At 40.0% G+C, this 21050-nt stretch overlaps 1 protein-coding gene across 11 annotated transcripts in view; it reads right to left on the bottom strand.

Moving 5' to 3' along the window:
• NTRK2 (neurotrophic receptor tyrosine kinase 2) overlaps window positions 1-21050 on the bottom strand; it is a 408111-nt gene that overhangs the window by 362750 nt on the left and 24311 nt on the right. For all 11 annotated transcript variants that reach the window (XM_086414414.1, XM_086414413.1, XM_086414416.1 and 8 more), the window contains 4 exons: window positions 8229-8303; window positions 8045-8116; window positions 3570-3638; window positions 230-384 (listed from right to left, as the gene is read on the bottom strand). In XM_086414414.1, the coding sequence (XP_086270540.1) occupies window positions 230-384; window positions 3570-3638; window positions 8045-8116; window positions 8229-8303 (371 nt within the window). The remainder of the gene's footprint in view (window positions 1-229; window positions 385-3569; window positions 3639-8044; window positions 8117-8228; window positions 8304-21050) is intronic.

The following is a 21050-nucleotide window of genomic DNA, read 5'->3' as shown; positions in this document are numbered from 1 at the left end:
AAACAGTGTACACTTTTTCTGCATGCTTAAAATCATCCACTGATCATTAATACTCTACTTGCAAAGAATGCTCAGCAAAGCTGCTCTCAGCTACTGTACATAAACATGGCCCAACCCAGTAGAGACATCCACAGCATATATACAAAATCTGGGTAATGGTCTCTCTATCACACAATGGCAATTAGATAATTAATAGCAAATAGAACTCATTGATTTAAAGGTATATTACCACAATGGGGTATCTGCAGGTTTGCCAGTGAAATATTCTTGCTGTTTTCATCCAGACAGTACAAATCCTGAGTTTCTGGACTAGGTTTAGTCTCTTGAAGAGTCTTGATCCACATAATGTCACAGGAGCATGTAAATGGGTTGCCCACCAGGATTCTACATGGAACAAAAATGAAATTCAATCAGCCTTCTCTTTCTCAGTTTTAGCTATAAAAGTGTCTAACAAAGCACTAATAACATTATGAATTCCTTCCATCTGGCAATCTGTGGAAGACACACCCATCTTTATAGTATAACTACTTATTATTCACTCATTAATTGAACACTGATCTTCTGCTATGTGTAAACACCTCCATAGAGGCTAAAGGATGCAAAGTGATATAAGACCTTTCAGACCCATAGGGAAACAAGATAGGAATAGAAATAACCATAATGTAGTACAGAAAACAATGTCTCATAAGATGGAGAAAAATAAGATGCCATGACAAATTTATCAGAGTTATTACACTGTTTTGAAGATCTTAAGGGAAGAAGCCAACGTTAAGTTTTCAGGAACATCAACATACTGACTTTTAACCAGGTTAGAGATTCAAGTGTTACCACTTAATAAGTTCAAACTTCAGTGGAGGACAGAGCAATTTTATCTGATCTAAAAATGAGATTATGAATACAAGACAAAAGTGTGAGTGCCAGGAGGGTATACTCCCGGCTTTCCAAATGACATGATCACAGTCCAGTTTGACTGGTGCAAGAAAGTCAAATTGGAGTGAATGTGACTGATGGAACCTGGAAGGAAGCTCTCGGACATCTTTCTCTCTCTCTCTCTCTCTCTCTCTGTCTTTCTCTTTCTATCTTTCTCTCTCTCACACACATACACACACACACAGAAAAACACACAGACACATACACACGCACGTGCACCCATCCCAACCTCAGGTTTTCTGAGAGCAAGGGCAACTGAGCTACAGGCTGAGCTACTTAGCCCCTGTCAGAGGGTGTCCACAGAGAAAGCCACCATTCAGACATGCTGCCTCGGACTCCTGTGGCCTGTGATTGGTAAAGGAGGAAGTAGTCAAGAGGAAAATAAAAACCACAAGAAAAAAATCTTTAAATGCTTTTTTATAATACTCAGTGGCCTATTTAAGATGACTTCCATTTATGGAAATGAGCCTTTAAATGAGGCCATTTAAAATCATTATGTAGACTCTGCCTGGCATTAACCACAATACTTGAGATTTCCTTGAGGACAGGACCTGGGCTTTGCAACATCATTTACTCCTGTGGTTTTCTGGTTGGATTCTAAGAATCTCAGGGAATCCCTGGAGACTTTTCCAGGAGTTTCTTTGGGGAAAATGTGGTCAAGGCATATTAATTTAATTTGTGTTGGCTTGACAGCCTCCAAATATCCCTCCAACACCAAAATAAGAATTGACACTACTGGGTATGGAATATGCCTTTGAATCCACAATGTTTAAACTCTAACTAAGTTGTTTCCTGGTGTTTTGAATCCATGAAAAACTAAGAAGGAATAAAGAAGCAAAGGGATCTTCAATTATAAATACACCAGTGTTCATCCGACCACACAGCACAGGCAGACAGCTGGCTTCTTCCTCTCACACGCTGAGCAGACTTCTTTTGCAGTGATGGTTAGAGCAGGTTAGACTTAATCTGTTTAGGCTTCTACCTCTTCCACTGGATAGCAGAGTCCTGGAATGCACAAACCTTTCTCCTTACATCCCCATGGCCTAATGTCATGTTAGTTTGATTTGTAACAGGCACACAGTTAACATTTGTTGAGTGACTTGATCAAATATGCTACAGGGAGAATATTGAGACATGTGAAAATGAAACCAGAATCCAATTTTTAACCCATCACAAAAAGTCTGTGCAGTGATGCTCAAAATTTTTATACTAAGTAGCTTACTCTACTTCACATGTCTTCCTTAAGCTTTGTATGCCCAGCCCTAAGTTAGAACCTAACTCAAATGGCTCAGATATAAAGAATCCACCTGCAATGCAGGAGTCCCAAGATAAATCCTTCGGTTGGGAAGATCCCCTGGAAAAGGAAACGGCAACCCACTAAAGTATTCTTGCTTGGAGAATTCCAGAGACAGAGGAGCCTGGTGAGCTACAGTCCATGGGGTCGTAAAGAGCTGGACACGACTGAGCACGCATGCATAGGCTTCATTGCTAAAATAGGCCAACAGAAGCCTCAGTTAACCCTCAACTAAACTCTTGGTGGGTTAGAAAACCAGTGTTGCCACCTTCTGGATTATGTTTATTCCAAAAGAGTTGCCACCACGTAACTCTCTTTATTACCTAACTCATTAACTTGGCATTGCTCTACTAGTGGCATCTTCTAATCTGCACAATTTCTTTGTGAATTAGAGGTGGACCCTACATCCCAGGCCACATATAGGTTAAGAAAAAGGTATTGCCTAGTACTCAAAGACCTGGTCCACCTTTGCTCATTTCTGACACACACATCCTGGGCTTTAGGGTTCTTTGCGTAGGAATGTCAACAGTTTATATTTGCTTCACAGTGACAGCACAAGAATTAAGAGGACTTCTCTGGCGGTCCAGTGGCTAAGACTCTGAGCTCCCAATGCCCGGGTTCAATCCCTCATCAGGCAACTACATCCCACATGCCAGAACTAAAAGATCCCAACTGAAAGAACTGGCAAAGCCAAATAAACAAATGAATAAGAATTCAGCACACTTGGAAATGCTGGCTATCAAAGATCAATAAATTTCTTTGTTTTTCTTATTGTTTTACAACAAAAGGGATTTAGGCATGAGGATAAATCCTGAATGCAGTGACCGACCCTGTAGGAAATCTCACAAAGATAGGTGGGTAGGGAGAGGGTTGTCTCTACTCCAGTGTTCATTAAGGGCCAGTGGGCACTGTCATTTGGAGCATAAACCAACAGTGCGTGCTGGCTTTGCCCACTGGTATTAATATTTCCTCCTTGAATGCATTTGCTCTCCATTAGGCCCTGGACAGAACAAAAACCAAACCAATGCTATGAGATGTGTAGCCATACTTTTCACACAAAACCCTTATCTTTTCCTCTCCTTTAGAAAACAAGTCCTTTATGTAAAAACATTTAAACTCATCATAAATGATACATTACTATTGAGATTTCTATTTTTTTTACTGCTGAATCATACTCTAGTGAAGGAATAAAAAGAAGTAGCCCACAATTAAGAAATCGTTTTTCAACTCATTTTCAAATTTTGATATAAAAATAGATTTGCAGCATCGCTTATTTTTAAAAATACTTAATTACACTTCCCTTTGAAATTATTTTCCGCAAATGCCATACAAAATTATTACTTACAGCTCAGACAAGTCAAGGTGACGAAAATGTTTCCTAGACAAAATCGTCAGTTTATTTCGGGTAAAATTGCTGAAAGGAATCAAAAACATTAAATGTGAATTACAAGTGTACATTTCCGGAATAAAGTATTTAGAATTTTTTTTCAAAACATAATTTTATTTGATCATGGTTCCTGCCTTACTTAGATCCAGTAATCTTTTTCTTTCACCTTGAGATATCTTAGTTTTTCCTGCCTCTGCTATAATTCTTGCTTGAAAGTGGGGTTGGGGTGGGGGGTTTATAATTTTCATAATGTCTATTTTAAATCTCTTTTTTACCCAAAAGTTTCTTTTCCATATTCTGAGCCAAGTTATATACCTCCTAGAGATATTTGACTTTCTGAACAATTAATAGGAGGATTAAACTAAATTAAATTTAAAGCAAAACTCACTAGACGAAAAGATACTTCAAAAATAAAGAGCATCATGAATATTCTGAAATATTAACATGACACACAAAATTTTGAATATTAACTGACTTTAATACATCCTAATCAAAAAGATAATACCTATTGATTAACTCCATGTGCTTGCTTCTAAATGACTTCCAAATAACCGAACAAAATTCACAATGAGAACAATAAAAACAAAATACCAGATAAACAAATAATATCTCAGATTTTGTCCAGAACAAATAGTCTAGCAACATATCATTTGAAGATTTGGACCATCCAGACAATGAAAATATGTGCTATTTGCGACTGAAAAATACTAACGAATTTACTGACATGTTTCAAATATATATTAATAGTTTCATTTAATGAAACAGGAGTTTTAGTTTCCAGTGTTCCATGCCATGAGACCTTGAGCTGGGGAGTTCAAAGCGTTAATACTGCCAGCTGACTCCTGTGAATTTGTTTACCGGTCAAATTTATTTTAAAAGGGTGCAATGCTTGGGCCTCTAGACACGTGTTTAAATAAGTAACATGAATGTAAAACAAATATTAGCTTTTACAAAACAGCTGAGCCTTCAACAGTTTGCGATGAGCCTTTCAGTGTATGATTCCAGTTTAGCAAAGTGAGCACTGGGCTGAGAGTCAGGTAAATATGGGGGAGCTAAGAGGAGAGCAATCTTGGTCACACTGAGGCTAGTGTGTTGTATCCATCCCACAAAATCATGCGTCAGGGTCTCCTGGTATGTCTGGCCAGTTTCCTCCAGAGAGAAGTTAAGGACCAGGAGGAGCTAATATATGAACTAACACTAGTCAGTGGATGGATAAAGAAAATGCCACTTTGGCAGCTCATAATTCGAGAAGGCACATGGGCACTTCCAGCTTAATTCTGTATTGAGACTTCCTCTCATTCAAACTTCACTCACACCAAGATGCCCTCTTTCTTCTATGCTGGCATCTTTTCTCTTCACACTGAGTGTAAAGTGCTCACCCACATGAAAAAATAATCCAGAGGAAAGTTGTAAAATGTGCCCACATAAATCTTTTCTTTTGGAACGTGAATTACAAATGGGTTTCACTAGAGTATAATACATTGACAAGTTACTCTGTGTGTCTTCTCCACAGCCTGTGAGGCACACATGTTTTCATCTTCATCACAAATCCCCATTCTTCTGAAGGAAAAAAAAAAAAAACCCTTATTTTCCTCCCAAGAAGAATGAGGAATGAGGATGCAAAGAAAGAGGACATACTCACTGTCACAGTTCCAGGTCAGCTAGCAAGCCAGCACAGGGGCAGCTGCCCTGTCGAGCTGCTAGCAGCACAGCCCAGAGCCGGGAACAAGATGAGTTTTATGAACCATACTTATTATTGGGGCCAAAAGCCAAAAGGGAGGAGGAGAGGAGGAAAAAAAATCAACAATCCTCTTACTGTTTGATTATAGAACTTGTGCAAAGGAGCTAATTAGCACCTCTGCAAAGCCCCTGGAAAACACAAATACTGGTTTTTCTCACAGTTTCTGAATTCTCGGGGACTGGGCAGGAATTAAAGGCATCTAGAAATAAACTCAGGGATCAGTCCTAGGGGGCTCCGGACAGTCAGCGTGGGGTACTAAATAAGCACAGTGTAGGAGAGGAATGATGAAAGTAACAGACAGGATCCAATCTGAATGTCCCTAAAGCCCAAAGTGAAACAGATGCTCCTGTGAATATTTTTATTTTGTTGGGAAAACTCAGAGAGATAATCAGTATATCCCAGGGGTAGAGAGAAATAGCCTTTCATATACAGATCTTTATCAGCTCCCGTACAGTCATGGTGCTGGGAGTCAACTAAGGATGCTGCTCAGGAAATCAAGGAGAACACACCAGCACCCCGAGTTCTCAGTCATAGGAAGAGGTTGAGACCCAGACTCAACCCTTCCTCCCCGCCACTTCCTAAAGCCAACTGCTGAAATGAATTAGAAGCCTCTTTTGTCATGTGACTATCTGAAGCTTACTGACACTCTGACTTCTGTCTGAATATCAGCCTGACTTCATGCTGTCTTACCATTTGACAATCACCACAAATATCAGTAATGTTTGTAGTTTGATCAATAATTAGACTTCCCAACTGTTGGCTGTTAAAAAACTAGATTATGTCCATCTCCTTGGTTTCCTATTTTCAAATGACGCCTCTTTGGGAGACTTGGACAAATAATTGACTTTAGATAAGTACGTATAGCCCAGAGGATGCCTTTAAAGTCATCCTACCATATATCAGCCTAAAAAAAAATTACAAAAGGTGGCTTTCATTTTCATATAAATATCTTAGAACAAGGAAAGTAGGGAAAATAGAAGAGGCACAGTAGAGTCATAAATAAGTCTATTTGTAAAACCATAATTAACCATGTCCATGGGATTTTCCAGGCAAGAGTACTGGAGTGGGTTGCCATTTCCTTCTCCAGAATAATTAACCATAGCCCACTCTTTAGATCATAACGTCAGGGGAAGTGATGTAGTAAAATAGCCAGTAAAATGCAGTCATTGAGTAATTCAGGTCTATAGTGAGCAGTAATGAAAATACCAGTACATAACCACCAAGGTCACTCATTACACTTAAGTGACTGCATTAGAGCATTTCACCTTTTTCTTGTGTTCAACTTCTTCTCTCTTGTTTATGTTATCAAGGCCTACATAAAGACATCAGAATTTGTGCAGGCAAACCAACTACAGAGATGCTGCCAAAAAGCCTCTAAATGAAATGTGTTAATAAAGTTTCTTGGAGTTTTATCACCTTTCTCCAAAAGTTTTGCATTTTAATTCTACAGACTTTATTTTCAAATTGACTTCATCATTAATGCCACCTATGAAATATGAAGGCATTGTACTAGCTTGATGAAATTAAGGTTTTTCATAAGATCAACAAATCACCATGGAGTATCCAGGCAATCTACTCAAAGAGAATGATTTCTTTTATAGACTGGCCTGAGCAACAGTCAGGGAACTGTTCTACCCAAGACAAAGAAAGAGGACAAATGTTACAAGGGATGATTCTCTCATTATATGCAAAACACATTTTATTTTCTGTATTCTTACTAAAAGAACATAGCCATGATGAGCCCTGCATCAAAATTCTGCCACTTTCTATCTGGAGACCTGATTTTATTAATACATTTATGAAATGGGAATCAGAAAGATCCTTCCTACCAACTGTTAGAAAAATCAAGTGAGATCAAGCAGTTAAGAATTCTGCAGGTCAACTATAGACTATGAAATATATAAGGTGTTGTTGCAGAGAACCTGCAAAGCACAAGAGCAACAGTCTTCCCACAGAAATTCCTACTGAAAACTTGGGGTGTGGGGGGTGACAATCAGAGCTTAAGGGTGGGTAATCCTCTGCTTCATGAAGAAACATCTTAGGAAGGCCACACCTTATTGACTAAGTGCCATCGTCTAAGAGGATTTAACAGTAAACAACCTGAGTGATCCCACTGTCTTATTTCCATTTGACGTCAGTTGATATCACCCTGACTTCAGTGGAAGCCTTTGCTATTGTTACAATCGTCTGAACCTCTGGCATGTTTCATGATTGATTTTTCTCCACTTTTATCAATCACAGCAGATAGCTTTTGGAAAATGAAGGTTCAAAAGAGGACCTACTGTAGGAGAAAGTGCATGAGCAGTTTTTAGTTCCCTGTGAAGGCCAAGGCCAAGTCAGTTTCTTTCAATTCCACTAGTTTGATGTCTTCCAGGGAACATGTCATGAGTCCAAGGAAAAGAATCGAGAACGCTGTACAGGACATAGTTTTCACATCAGACTCCTTTCTGTTGGTCTATTGCTCTGTCCAAGATGGAAATGGCCCAGAAATTCATGAAAGGGAATAAGTAGGCTGTTCTAAGTACCCCTCTGAAGCTATTCAGAAATCAAAGCTAATGTTTCTAAGCTATTGTTGAAGCTATACTAACTTTTAAAAAGGAGATTTCTAGCTGGGAAAGGAGGAAAATAAACAGAGGAGGAAAACACTGAATAAATTGGGTCCTGGGAAGCAAAAGAATCAAGCTTTACTTACATGTGCTGTAAGTTGCTGTTTTTTAGGAATGCTTTATGAGCCACAGATTTTAATCCAGAATCCACAATGGTCCTAAGAAAGTACACAATGGCGTGAATGTTAGAACTAATGAACACCCGTCCCTCTGACTATTACAGAGCATAAAAAAGTTCTGATATAAGGTATGCAAGTTCTGAGTACTCACAGGTTTTTCAGTCCCACGTAAGCTTCAAGATCATCTTCGTTGATGATTTCTAATCTTTTCTGATTTGCAATGTAACTGCAAAAAAAGAGAAAAGAAAAACAGAGTGCAAACTCAAGACTCAATGCAGGAAATCCATAAAAATTAGGCAACTTCCATCCAACCTCACCAGACTGCTCAAGGTGATCCCTCCCCACCCACCTGGCCGCACTATTTATTTTAAATACAGCAAGGGGAGGAACACTGAGTGTGATCAAGGAGAAACCATGGTTGAGCAGGTTTCATATTCAATGACAGGACCATCAGGTTTCTTATTAAATTTTTATCACTCTTTCAACTAACAAGTTCAGTTTGCCTCTCCACTCAAGGTATCCCCTGGATACAGAGGTGAAAATAACTTTTAAATGCATCCACTACCTCTCAAAAGCGTTTCAATCTGTGACAGCCACAGGGATGCTGGCACCACCACACACAGGACAAGTCACATCTGTGCTCACCTTCCAAGAGTAGCAGTCCCTCCTTCTTTTTACCTCCAGAAACACTGAAGCAGATTCCCCTCCCCCTTTCTCTCCTTTCATCCCTTCCTCCAAACCCTCTCTTCTCCTGGCCCAGGATCCACTCTTTCTGCTTTTGTCAGTAATGAAACGAAATTTTCCTTTCAGGAGCCACATTTCACGAACCCCACATTGCCCTCGTGTACTCTCTGTAGAGGGGCTTTCCACATGATGCTAGTGGTAAAGAGCCTGCCTGCCAAAGCAGGAGACTTAAGAGATGTGGTTTCATTCCCTGAGTTGGGAAGATTCCCCTGGAGGAGGGCACGGCAACCCACTCCAGTATTTTTGCCTGGAGAGTCCCATGGACAAAGGAGCCTGGTGGGTTACAGTCCATAGGGTCACAAAGAGTCAGACACGACTGAAGCGACTTAGCACATATGCATGCAGGCACACGCTCACTCTCTGTAGAAACCTCTTCCCCATCTGCCAGTCCTTCACATACAGGAGTAGACAGGTAATGCTGGTTGCACAGAGAGCCCATCCCCCTGGCTATGACTGGCTTAGAAATGTGCTGTAACCTTGACTGGACTAATGAGAAGCTTCCCTAAAATCAAAAGATGAATGCTTTGACAATGCCTTTTTCTTTCTCTGGGATCTTAGCTGAAAGATTACACAGGCTTGGGGATTCCATGAGAAATATTTCTACCACAGGGAAAGGTAATGTTCAAGAATGAAGTCAGCACACAGGAGGAAAGACAGCTAAGAGATAAAAAGAGAGACAGAACTCTGAAAATGCCACTTAAAGCATTTGGATCCACTTGTCTCTGAGGTTAGTTTTCATAAAGAAAGTTTGATCTGAAATTTCTGTCACTTGCAACCAGTAAAGTCACCGGTAATATAAACACAAAGCTATCAAACCTATTACCATGGAATTACCCTGTGCTGAAGTTATCTGAGCATCTGTCTATTCCCTTTTCTTAGATCATGACCTCTTTTTGAAGATAGGTGGATCCTGTTTTGTAATTCTTAACATGCACCATGGGGCTTCCCTTTTAGATCAGTTGGTAAAGAATCTACCTGCAATGCAGCAGACCCAGGTTCAATTCCTGGGTTGGGAAGATCCCCTGGAGAAGGAAATGGCAACCCACTCCAGTATTCTTGCCTGGAGAATCCTATGGACAGAGAAGCCTGGCAGGCTACAGTCCATGGGGTTGCAAGAGTTGGACACGACTTAGCAACTAAACCACCACAACATGCACCATAGCATCTAACAAAGCACCTCGTACAAAGCAGGTCTTCAAAGATGAAGGGTGGACAGACAGATGGAGGGATAGAAGAATGAATGGGCAACACTTGGAGCTCCATAGACACTCCAGGAAGTTGTATTAGAATGGATTTCCCTTTCTTTTTCAAAACATTTAAGATATATAACATCCCAATTAAGACACTGAAAACAAATATGTAACCCTACTGTTAACAACATTAATTAAATGAGAAAAATAATAGCCAATGAGGGAAAAGATATAGCATCTATAGGTCCCTTCTGCTCAATCCAAAAGAAGGAAAAAGATATCAAAATACATGGTAACTATTTGGACACCCATTTTTAGACGATAAATGTTAGAAATAAAATAAAACACCTATTTTTAGAAAACAAACTTTAGAAATAAAATAAAAAGGTTCTGAGAGAACCAAATCACACCAAAGAGAAATAATTTTAAAAGGACCCACAAAAACTTTGTCTCCTGTTACATAAGAAAGCAACACCAGGTGACGTCCAAGACAGGGGAGCATCTTCTGCTCAAAGAGCGAGGCTCTCCCCAGTACCGGGAGCCTGGAACATAATAGACTTGCAGGAAGGATTCACTCCCTTCTTTGCTTCTTCACACAGAAAGAAACATTTTAAGACTCCACCCTAATTACCAAACAACAGTTTTTAACATGAGTTTTTATGAGATATTTCAAAATTACCACACTTTAGATATTTTTCCCCCAAGATTTTCAATCCACTAACATTTTCCAGTAAAAACCATAGTAACCTCCTTCTTCCAAATCACTTCCCGATAAAAAACCACATTCCAGAGAGCCCTATATTTTAATGCTTTTTTCATGCATTTGGCAGAAGAAAAGGACAAACGATGTAGGCAAGGCTTCCTTCAGGGTCACAACCAGGATTCCAGGGAACTTGTTCCCTCCTCACAGCTGAGCTGGCATGGTGGCTGTCACTGTTCTGAAATCTTCAGATTCTTCAGCTCTCTCTGCCTGCCTCGTCACTGACTGCATCAGGGCTTGACACTCAGGAGGTATTAATCAATGTCTGTGGCACAAAGCATTAATGTTTACCTTTTCCTTTAATTATTTATGCCCTTTATTTTACTGTTATTTCATTTTCATCAGATTTCCAATTTATAAACTCCCCACTTAAGCCTGGTGGGCTGCCGTCTATGGGTTCGCACAGAGTTGGACACAACTGATGCGACTTAGCAGCAGCAGCAGCAGCAACACTTGTATTCAATAAAATACAATGAGCTAAACATAAAAACAAAAGGCACTGAAGAAAGAAAAGCCAGGGAAGAGATATCAGTGAAGCTAGGAACTGGGTTTAAAACATATATTTTGGGTTAGCGAAAAAGTTCATTGGGGTTTTTCTATACAAGCTAATGGAAAAACCCAAATGAACTTTTTGGCCAACCCAATATTTGCTGGAAAAGGACCACAAGCTTAATTCTAAGCTTTCCAGTGACCAATGCCCAGGAAGAGAAGAAAAAGAAGATACATTTAGTCAATGGTAAATTTACAGTGATCATGAGACGAAAAATAAGTCAGATGTTAGGCAATACATAACTCTTCTTGAATCTAAGACAAGACAGAAGATTTTGCTGAAAACCATCAAAAAAAAGTGAAATTATGAAAAGTGGTCACTGGAGAATATTCTTCCACTGTGGAGGCAGGAATGCCAGATAAAGAATGGATTTTCCTCCTGGTCAAATGGAAAAAAATCAACAGAAGAGCTGGATGCAAAAGTCAGCAAGTGCCCCTGTGGATGCCAAGAATTCTCTGTCGTAAGTTACCATCTGCACAGATGCCCACAACATAGCTGTAGGCCAGAAACTGCTCATGAAATCTACCCCTTAAGAAACATTTTTTTAGGTACCATTAAGGAGGAATCATAGACTGGAAGCCAGTAAAGTTAATAACAAACAATTCACAGAGGGGAACACCAACAGTCCAGGAACATATGAAAAGCTGCTCACCCCTCAAGGAATCTGAAATGCAAACTAAAATAACATGGACTTACCATTCCTTTCCTGCTAGCTGGACACAATGTTTAAAAGCTGACTATATAAAGCATTTCTAAGGATCAGTTAGTTTTCTCACATTGCTCGGGGGAGCATAAACTGACACAACCACTTTGAAGAGTAATTTGCCAGTATCCTAGAAAATTCTACCTCACACGCTTTATAGAGTCCAGCAATTCCATTCTAGGTTTTCATCTGAGAACCACATGAGGAGAAACATATGCAAGAATATTCACTTGTAATACAGTCAGAATAAAAAGCTGGAAACAGCCCAAGGGTCCATCAATTAAGAAACAATAAAATGAGGTTTTTTATTGGATTGAACCAGATCTTCATATTTGAGCAGAAAGAAATCTTCATGCTAAGTGAGAAAAAAAATAAGCAAAATTTCAGACTGATATGTGCTTATAATATAAAACAATTGATGTGAACTTTTAAAAAGACACAGCAAGGGGGGGTGGAGGGATAAATTGGGAGACTGAGCTTCACATATACACACTACTATATATAAAATAGATAACTATTAAGTACAGAGAACTTTACTTAATACTCTGTAATGACCTATATGAGAAAAGAATCTAAAAAAGAGATGATATATGTGTATGAATAACAGATTCACTGTGATGTACAGGAGAAAGTAACATAACATTGTAAATCAACTATACTCTAAAAAAAATTTTTTTAAAGCAAAACAATAAAATGACATAAAACAATACTACATAGTGAGGGATATTTGTAAGGTATAAAAAGAGGAATGCAAGGAAAGTCATCTTGGGAAAGCAGAATGGGTTTGGGTCAGGAATAAAGAAACAGAAACTGTTAAACTATTTTATTAAACTACTTCTTTTCTTAAAAGAAAAATGCCTTTGTAACAAAAAAGACAAAAATATTTAAGTATCAGTTCTGAATATAAGCACCTGAAGTTACTGTTATGTCATTACACTTTTATGAATTTTTTAAGTGTATGAAGAAAAAAGAAAGAAAGGAGGAAGGAAGGGGAGGAAGGAAGGAAGGAAGGGAGAAAGGGGGGAAAGAAAGAGGGAGAGACAGAGACAGAGAAAGCCACAAGAGAAATGACCACAGGAAGATGAACTCCAGGGCTTCTCAGTTACTAGGTGACCAAACACACTTGGGCTCGAGTCCCTGGTTCCTTGGACTACCCAAAACCAAACCTTCTAAAAGCTTTCTGCTCCCTGCCCCTGAGCTCCTGGATGGGACCAGAAGACTAAGAAGCATGCTGGGCTGCCCCCTACTGGTGACTTTCACGTGCCTCCACCAGGTTCTTGGCAACACCAGGTCTTCTGAGCTCTGCCCTCTCATCACTCCCACTAATCAGAAAAGCAGCAGCTACAGAGACTAACCTAGGGTTAGGAAGGAGGGAGGAAGGGCCAGGCTAGGGCAGACAGCTGAGAGACGCATGGACAGGCAGTGAGGCAGACTTCCGAGAAAACCTTTTCCTGTCACTCCAGTCAAGGTGATGTCCAACTCTGAGGGCTCTTTACTGAGCTAAGCTTTGCTTAATAGAAGTTTCAAGAAGGGTTTCACTGTCAACAAAGCAGTGGAAAGGCCCAGCATTTTGCTACACACCTTTCTCTTGCTGACAACCCCTAGCTCTTCTGGCCCGTGCCTACCGGCCTGGAAAGCTAAGGTCCCAGGGGCTTTAAGGCAGAAGGCCTCCCCCTAGAGCCCATGCCCCAGCATTCCCTTGAATGCAGACAAGCTTTCCAGCTTCTGTCTTTCCAACCTGCAGATGCTGCTGCCTTAGCTCTCTCTCTCTTCTTAACTTTTTGGTTTATATTGGAGTATATGCTAAAGGTGAAAGAGAAGAGTGAAAAAGCTGGCTTAAAACTCAACATTCAACAAATGAAGATCATGGCATCCAGTCCCATCACTTTATGGCAAATAGATGGGGAAAAAGTGGAAGCAGTGACAGATTTTATTTTCTTGGGCTCCAAAATCACCATGGACAGTGACTGCAGGCATGAAATTAAATCAGAAGGCAAGCTATGATAAACCTAGACAGCATATTAAAAAGCAAAGATATCACTTTGGCGACAAAGGTCCATCTAGTCAAAGGTATGGTTTTTCCAGTAGACATCATGGAAGTGAGAGTTGGACCATAAAGAAAGTTGAGCACTGAAGAATTGATACCTTCAAATTGTGGTACTGGAGAAGACTCTTAAGAGTCCCTTGGATGGCAAGGAGATCAGACTAGTCAATCCTAAAGAACATCAACCCTGAATATTCACTGAATGGACTGATGCTGAAGCTGAAACTCCAATACTTTGGCTGCTTGATGCATAGAGCCAACTCACTAGAAAAGACCTTGATGCTGGGAAAGATTGAAGGCAAAAGGAGACGAGGGCAGCAGAGGATGAGATGATTAGATAGCATCACTGATTCAACGGACGTGACTCTGAGCAAACTCTGGGAGATACTAAAGGACAGGGAATCCTGGTGCACTGCAGTCCGTGATGTCACAAAGAGTCAGACACAACTTAGTGACTGAAAAACAACAACAACATAGCCGACTGACAATACTCTGATAGTTTCAGGTAGACAGCAAAGCAATTCAGCCATACATATATATGTATCCATTCTCCCCCAAGCTCCCCTTTAAGGACAGTAGGCAGCCTTTGAATAGTGACAGAGACTTTGTGGATTTGGATGCTTAAATTTGATACTCCTTAAGAATTTCTACCTTTTACCTCCTTGACCTCAAAGTCCTCTGGCTCACCCCTCCATCTGCAATGTGTGCAAAATCCTCGCTGGCCTTTGACCATTCTGTTTTGCCCAAATATGCCTTTCTCCTTTACCAAATCTCTCTCTACAACTCCTTCTTGGACCTCATATTAAGAGGGTTGTTTTCTATTGTTGATGTTTACTTTCACTACATCCTGAGACCACTATCTACCACCCTAAAAGTTGGAACTTCTCAATGAATTCACCTGAAACTATTCTGTTGTTGTTTAGTCGCTGTCTAACTCTTTCGTGACCCAGTGGATTATAACCCACCAGACTCCTCTGTCCTTGAGATTTCCCAGGCAAGAATACTGGAGTGGGTTGCCCTTTCCTTCTCCAGGGATCTTCCTGACCCAGGGATCAAACCCACATCTCCTGCATTGGCAGGGGGATTCTTTACCACTGAGCCACCAGGGAGCCCCAGAACTAATCTAGGCCCCTCCAATATCTGAGATACTTCCTGATTTACAAGCAACATCAAAAAGGCTTTTTCTCAATCAGAACATTTTTATTCCATCAGTTGGCAAGCATTTTTTTTAGCTTTTATTTTCCTTCTTAACTTCATAATTAAGAATTAGAGGGAATGGAGATACATTTTGTACCCACCACGGTATTTTTCTACTAACCTATATAACTCTCCTACTAAATTGTTAACTCCTTAAATGGAAGAGTGTTACTCATCAAACAGTTGCATGTCCATTTCCTAACTGAGAGCTAATTCTCATGGAATACTGGCTGACTTAAAGCAATCAATCTGACCTCCACATTCCCCAGTGGAGTTTTTATTATCTCATTGGAATGACAAGACATATATACACTATAAACATTAAATGAAGATTGTGATAATAGGAGACTTCCCTGGTGGCACAATGGTTAAGAATCCATCTGCCAATGCAGGAGACCCAGGTTTAATCCCTGGTTCTGGAAGATCCCATATGCTCTGGAGCAACTAAACCTGTGCACCACAAGTACTGAGCCTAACTTCTCAAGCCGGAGAACAGTAACTACTAAGTCCTTGTGTCCAACTATTGAAGCCTACGTGCACGGCACAATTAAATTTAAAAAAATTGTGATAATAGAAAATAAATTCATTTGTCATACAGAAAACATGGAAACAAAGTAATGACTGGAACAGAAGACAGCCAATTTTGAAAGCAAAATTTGTCCTATCTAGAAGCAAATTTAGATCACAAACATACAACCTAGTCAATCTAAATACTCATTAATTTTTCGTAAATGATAAAAACTAACTGCCCTCGGAAGATGAGCATTCATTTGCCATCTCGGTCTCAGAAATGTTACAGCTAGAAAGAATCTTCAGATCCAGCTGTTCTTGACCTTGAGGGGGTGATGCTCCTGAAGGTCAGTGCTCACTGCCACAGCACCTGATGAGCAGAAGAGATGTTTCTGAGTAGAGGTGAAGCAGCTGCACCGCAAGGGCAAGTGAAAGAACCTACAAGATATGACTGGGCAGTGAAGGCTTCCATAAGGTCAGTCCTTGAAGGGTCCCCAGAAAGTCAACAGGTAAAGAATGCAAATGTAAGCAAAGCCCACACTATTTGCCATTTTACTCTGTTTCATCACCAAAGCTTCTCCAGCCTCAATGTGACATCCAGGGCCCTAGGCCTAACAAAAAGTTCATAGCTGGCTTTTCGGGAAAAAAAGAGAGAGAGAGAGAAATTTAGGAAAAATTCACAGAAACATTTTTGAACTACAATTTCCTAGAAAGGATACTCATCCCATTTGAAAATATTTCACATTGGCTTTAACAACCTACCAAATAATTCCTCCAGGCAACCTTTCCAAGTAACAAAGAGTGGTTTCTAATGCATCTTTTCTTCCTGTGTATTAGCTTAACAGCAGTATCACTCCAAAGCAAAATATCCCTTTACCTTAGACTTTGTTTGGAGAAGGAAATGGCAGCCCGCTCCAGTATTATTGCCTGGAGAATCCCCATGAACAGAGGCACCTGGCTGACAACAAGTCCATGGGATCAGAAAGAGTCGGACATAGACTATGTTAGCTAAACTGTACTTTGGCAATATATCAAAAAGAAATAGAAATAGCAGTGAATATTTCTAATGGTCACTCTTCAAAATGGAATCATTTCCCAACACTCTGGTGACCCCCATCCCACCCCACCACATAAATAAGTAGTCAAGCTAATAAAAGTAGATAAACTCAAATTTCACAAGAGATTGTGATATGAGCTAAGGCTTACAGCCATGGGGTGAGGCATTTCAACTCTGATTGGATCCTTTCTGCCGTAAGCTATCCATCACAGGTAATACGATAGTGCTTTTTAAAAAAAAAAAAATTGCCCCTTGGGCTTCCTGGTGGTCCAGTAGTTAAGAATCCACCTTGCAAAGCAGGGGACACTGGTTCAATTCCTGGTTCAGGAAGATCCCACATACCATGGGGCAACCAAGCCCCTGCACCACAATTACTGAGGCTGTGCTCTAGAGCCCAGGAGCCACAACTACTGAAGCCGTGTGCCTTAGAGCCCGTGCTCTGCAACAAGAGAAGCCACCGCAATGAGCAGCCCACATACCACGACTAGAGAACGGCCCCCACTCTCCGAAACTAGGGAAAACCCGCATGAAGCAATGAAGACCCAGTGCAGCCAAAAATAAATAAATAAATATTTAAATAATTGCCCTTGTTCCCTGAATCCACAATAGGGTAGCTTTAGTTTCTCAGCAAACTGCTAAGAAGGAGCTTTGAAGATCAGTCCATGATGAGCCAAAGCAGGATTCAAAAGAAGACTTTCTCACTCCTTCAATCCAATCTTCACAGAGGGTCCACTACCCTACCTGTGACAACATGAATGCAGAGAATACCAAGTAAGCAGGCTCAGAACCTGAATTCCAATAGCCAGCCTAATAACACAAGCTGATTAGCATCAGCACGTCTATGTTTTTGACCAAGGGCATAGAAGTAGCCCCAGTAATTCTTCTTGATAGAATGCTATGTGCTGGACACTGGGGTATCCATGGGTGTCTCACTTAACCTGGCAAAGCTACCAGAAGAGCACTATGATTTTTTTTTCTGCTTTTTGGAAGAGGAAACCAAGGCCAAAGCTTGCCAGGTGACATGCCCAAGGTCACACGGCTGCCAAAACAGGATTTGAACCCAAATATACCTGCCTCTGAATTCTAAGTTCAGAGCCACTGTATCACACTACTAGGACCATTAACTTGTAAATCCTTCACCTACAACAAGATATAATTTCTAAAGTTTCTACAAAATGGTCCTTTGCAAATAATCACAGCCTGAAAACAACAGTCAGTGAAAAGGAATGAGGACATTTTACAGGATGCTGTCATGTATTATATCTACATAGAGGTAACAGGAGATAAATAAAATATCTTCTCAGATTTTTACACAATGCCAAGCTCTGAGAACTGCAGCTTCCTAGAATAGCCTAAATTCCTTGGGAATTTAAGAATTCAAGTGCCTGTGGAGAGCATGTAAAGAAAACAAAACCCTCCTACACTGCTGGGAGGAACGCAAATTGGTGCAGCCACTATGGAAAAGAGTATGGAGGTTCCTTAAAAAACTAAAGATAGAACTACCATATGTTCCTGCATTCCCACTCCTGGATATATATCCTGAAGAGACAAAAGATCTAATTCAAAAAGATACATGCACCCCAATGTTCATAGCGGCCCTATTTGCAATACCTAAGACATGGCAACTACCTAAGTGTCCACTAGCAGATAAATGGACAAAGACGTTAAATATATATACATGCACGCACACACACACACACACACACACATATATATACACACACATATATGTAGGGAGGCTTCCCACATGCCACTAGTGGTAAAAAACCCACTTGCCCATGCAGGAGATATAAGAGATGTGGGTTCAATCCCTGAGTTCGAAAGACCCCTGGAGAAGAAAATGGCAACCCACTCCAGTATTCTTGCCTAGAGAACCCCATGGACACAGGAGCCTAGCAGGCTACGGTCCATGGGGTCGCAAAGAGTCAGACGCAACTGAGCAACTAACACTTTTCACTTTCCCGGGTGGCTCAATGTTAAAGACTCTGCCTAATGCAGGAGACATAGGAGATTCGGGTTTGATCGCTGTCAGGAAGATTCCCTAGAAAAGGAAATCGCAATCCACTTCAGTATTCTTGCCCAGGAAATCCCATGAATGGAAGAGCCTGGTGGGCTTCAGTCCAGGGAGTCACAAAGAGTCGGACAGGACTAAGCAACTGAGCACGTGTGCGTGCATATATATGGGCTATTACTCAGCCATAAAAAAGAATGAAATAATACCATTTGCAGCAATATGGATGGACCTAGAGATTATGATACTAAGTGAAGTCAGAGGAAGACAAATATTGTGATATCACTTATATGTGGAACCTTAAAAATAATACGAATGAATGTATATTCAAAACAGAAACAAACTCACAGACTCAGAAGACAAACTTACGGTTAACAAAAGGGAAGAGCAGAGGGATGAATTAGGAGTAGGGGATTAACAGATGTACATTACCATATATAAAATAAATGACAGAAATTTACCATGTAGCACAGGGAACTATATTCAATATCTTGTAACAAACTATTAATATAATGGAAGAGAATTGGGAAAAATAATAAAGATATACATATATATATATGTGTGTGTGTGTGTGTGTGTGTGTATAACCAAATCACTTTGCTGTATACCTGAGACCAATACAATATTGTAAATCAACCATATTTTTTAAAAATTGAAGTGCCTGGAAAATAGTGTGTAGTGTAAGGGATAAACAAACCCCACTAGCTTCACCTCTCACCAGTCATATGACCTTGGGCAAGTCCCTACACCTCAGTCTCCTTGTTTATAAAACAGAATAATAAGAATACCTGCCTCAGGGAGTTGTTAGAACTATGAGAAATCTGCCCAAGCCACATATAAGGACCTCAATTAATGCTAATTATTAACAATGAGCAGAAGCCTGGGGCCCAGGGGCCAGCTTGGTCACTAACCAGCTGATGAAATGAATTTCAACCTACCTCCAGTGCCCACATCCATGGAGGTGGAAATTTGGGCTTGATAATGTCTCAGTTCCCTTCAGCATTCAAATTATAAGAAAAACTTCAGCAACATATTATGAAGGAAAAATATCTCGGGTTCCTCTCTGAGTGTTTATATAGAACTTTTCTTATCCATTTCTATCAATGGAGTGATTCCCAAAAAGAAACACTGCAATTTGTGACCAGAAAAATTAATTACGGAAAAATACCTTAGAGCTAAATTTCTATCTAAAACATATCAGTCTCCAGCAAAAAAATATAAATTTGACTTAAACTAAATAATAGCCTCCTATGAAAATTTAAGGTTAGACCCCAGCCTACAAATACGTGTCACGTAAACCTTAAACCAGAGGGTGAGAAGAGTGTCAATATAATTAAAATAAATAAATTCTGTTTTTAGCTGCTAGCTTTCCAAAATGGGAAGATTTCCCATTTAAAAAAATCTGAATTTCCATATTCTCTTAAAGAGCCAGAAGGTCTTTCAAACTAGACTAGCATTTCTTTCTGGCAACCTTCACAGCGAGCATTGCCACTGGGGGTCTGGGGCACATTTCCAGTTGGTCACAGTCCATCTTCAGCTATTTCACTGGCTCATGGAAAGATTTAATGACACCTGATTTAATTCTTGCTTGTAATTTCCTCTGAGACATCAAACTTCCAACTTTTCTCCTACACTGGTATGTCATCTCCATGCACAGAGATCCTTACAATGAGTCTCATCAGATAAAATGACACAGAGACCACAATAAAAATACCTCCTAAAAGACTGTTCTATACATCAGTGTCTCTTTTATGGGGAGGGAGAAGGGAGGAGGGAGGAGGGTTCAGGATGGGGAACACATGTATACCTGTGGCTATATTCGTGTTGATATATGGCAAAACCAATACAATATCGTAAGTTAAAAAATAAAATTAAATTTTAAAAAAATGCCTCCTGTTTTTAAAGAAGTTACTTCTACCTGTTCCAGAACCTTTAGAAACTTCTTCTGTTGTTTTAAAAACTTAACTAATATGGACACAGACATAAGCCAAGTATAACTTTATACTATTCTTGGTACAAAGGTAAAAAATCCCCAAGAGGAGCAAGAGACATGTTTTTCTTGACCAAAAAATGGTTTTTCTTCCCATTTATTTACCATTTCACATTAGTTCTCAGATCTTTCAGTAGATCATAATAACCTGCCATAGCAAACCTGAGGAGACAAGTACTAAATGTGTACCACGGCACAGTTTTGCCATGTCAGATGA

This window comes from Bos grunniens, chromosome 8 (assembly GCF_055505025.1).
Source record: "Bos grunniens cultivar Pamir isolate PY7600 chromosome 8, Bosgru_T2T1.0, whole genome shotgun sequence".
Classification (NCBI taxonomy): Eukaryota; Metazoa; Chordata; class Mammalia; order Artiodactyla; family Bovidae; genus Bos; species Bos grunniens.
Note: the sequence above shows the minus strand (reverse complement) of the source record. Positions and strands in the feature narration are given on the sequence as shown.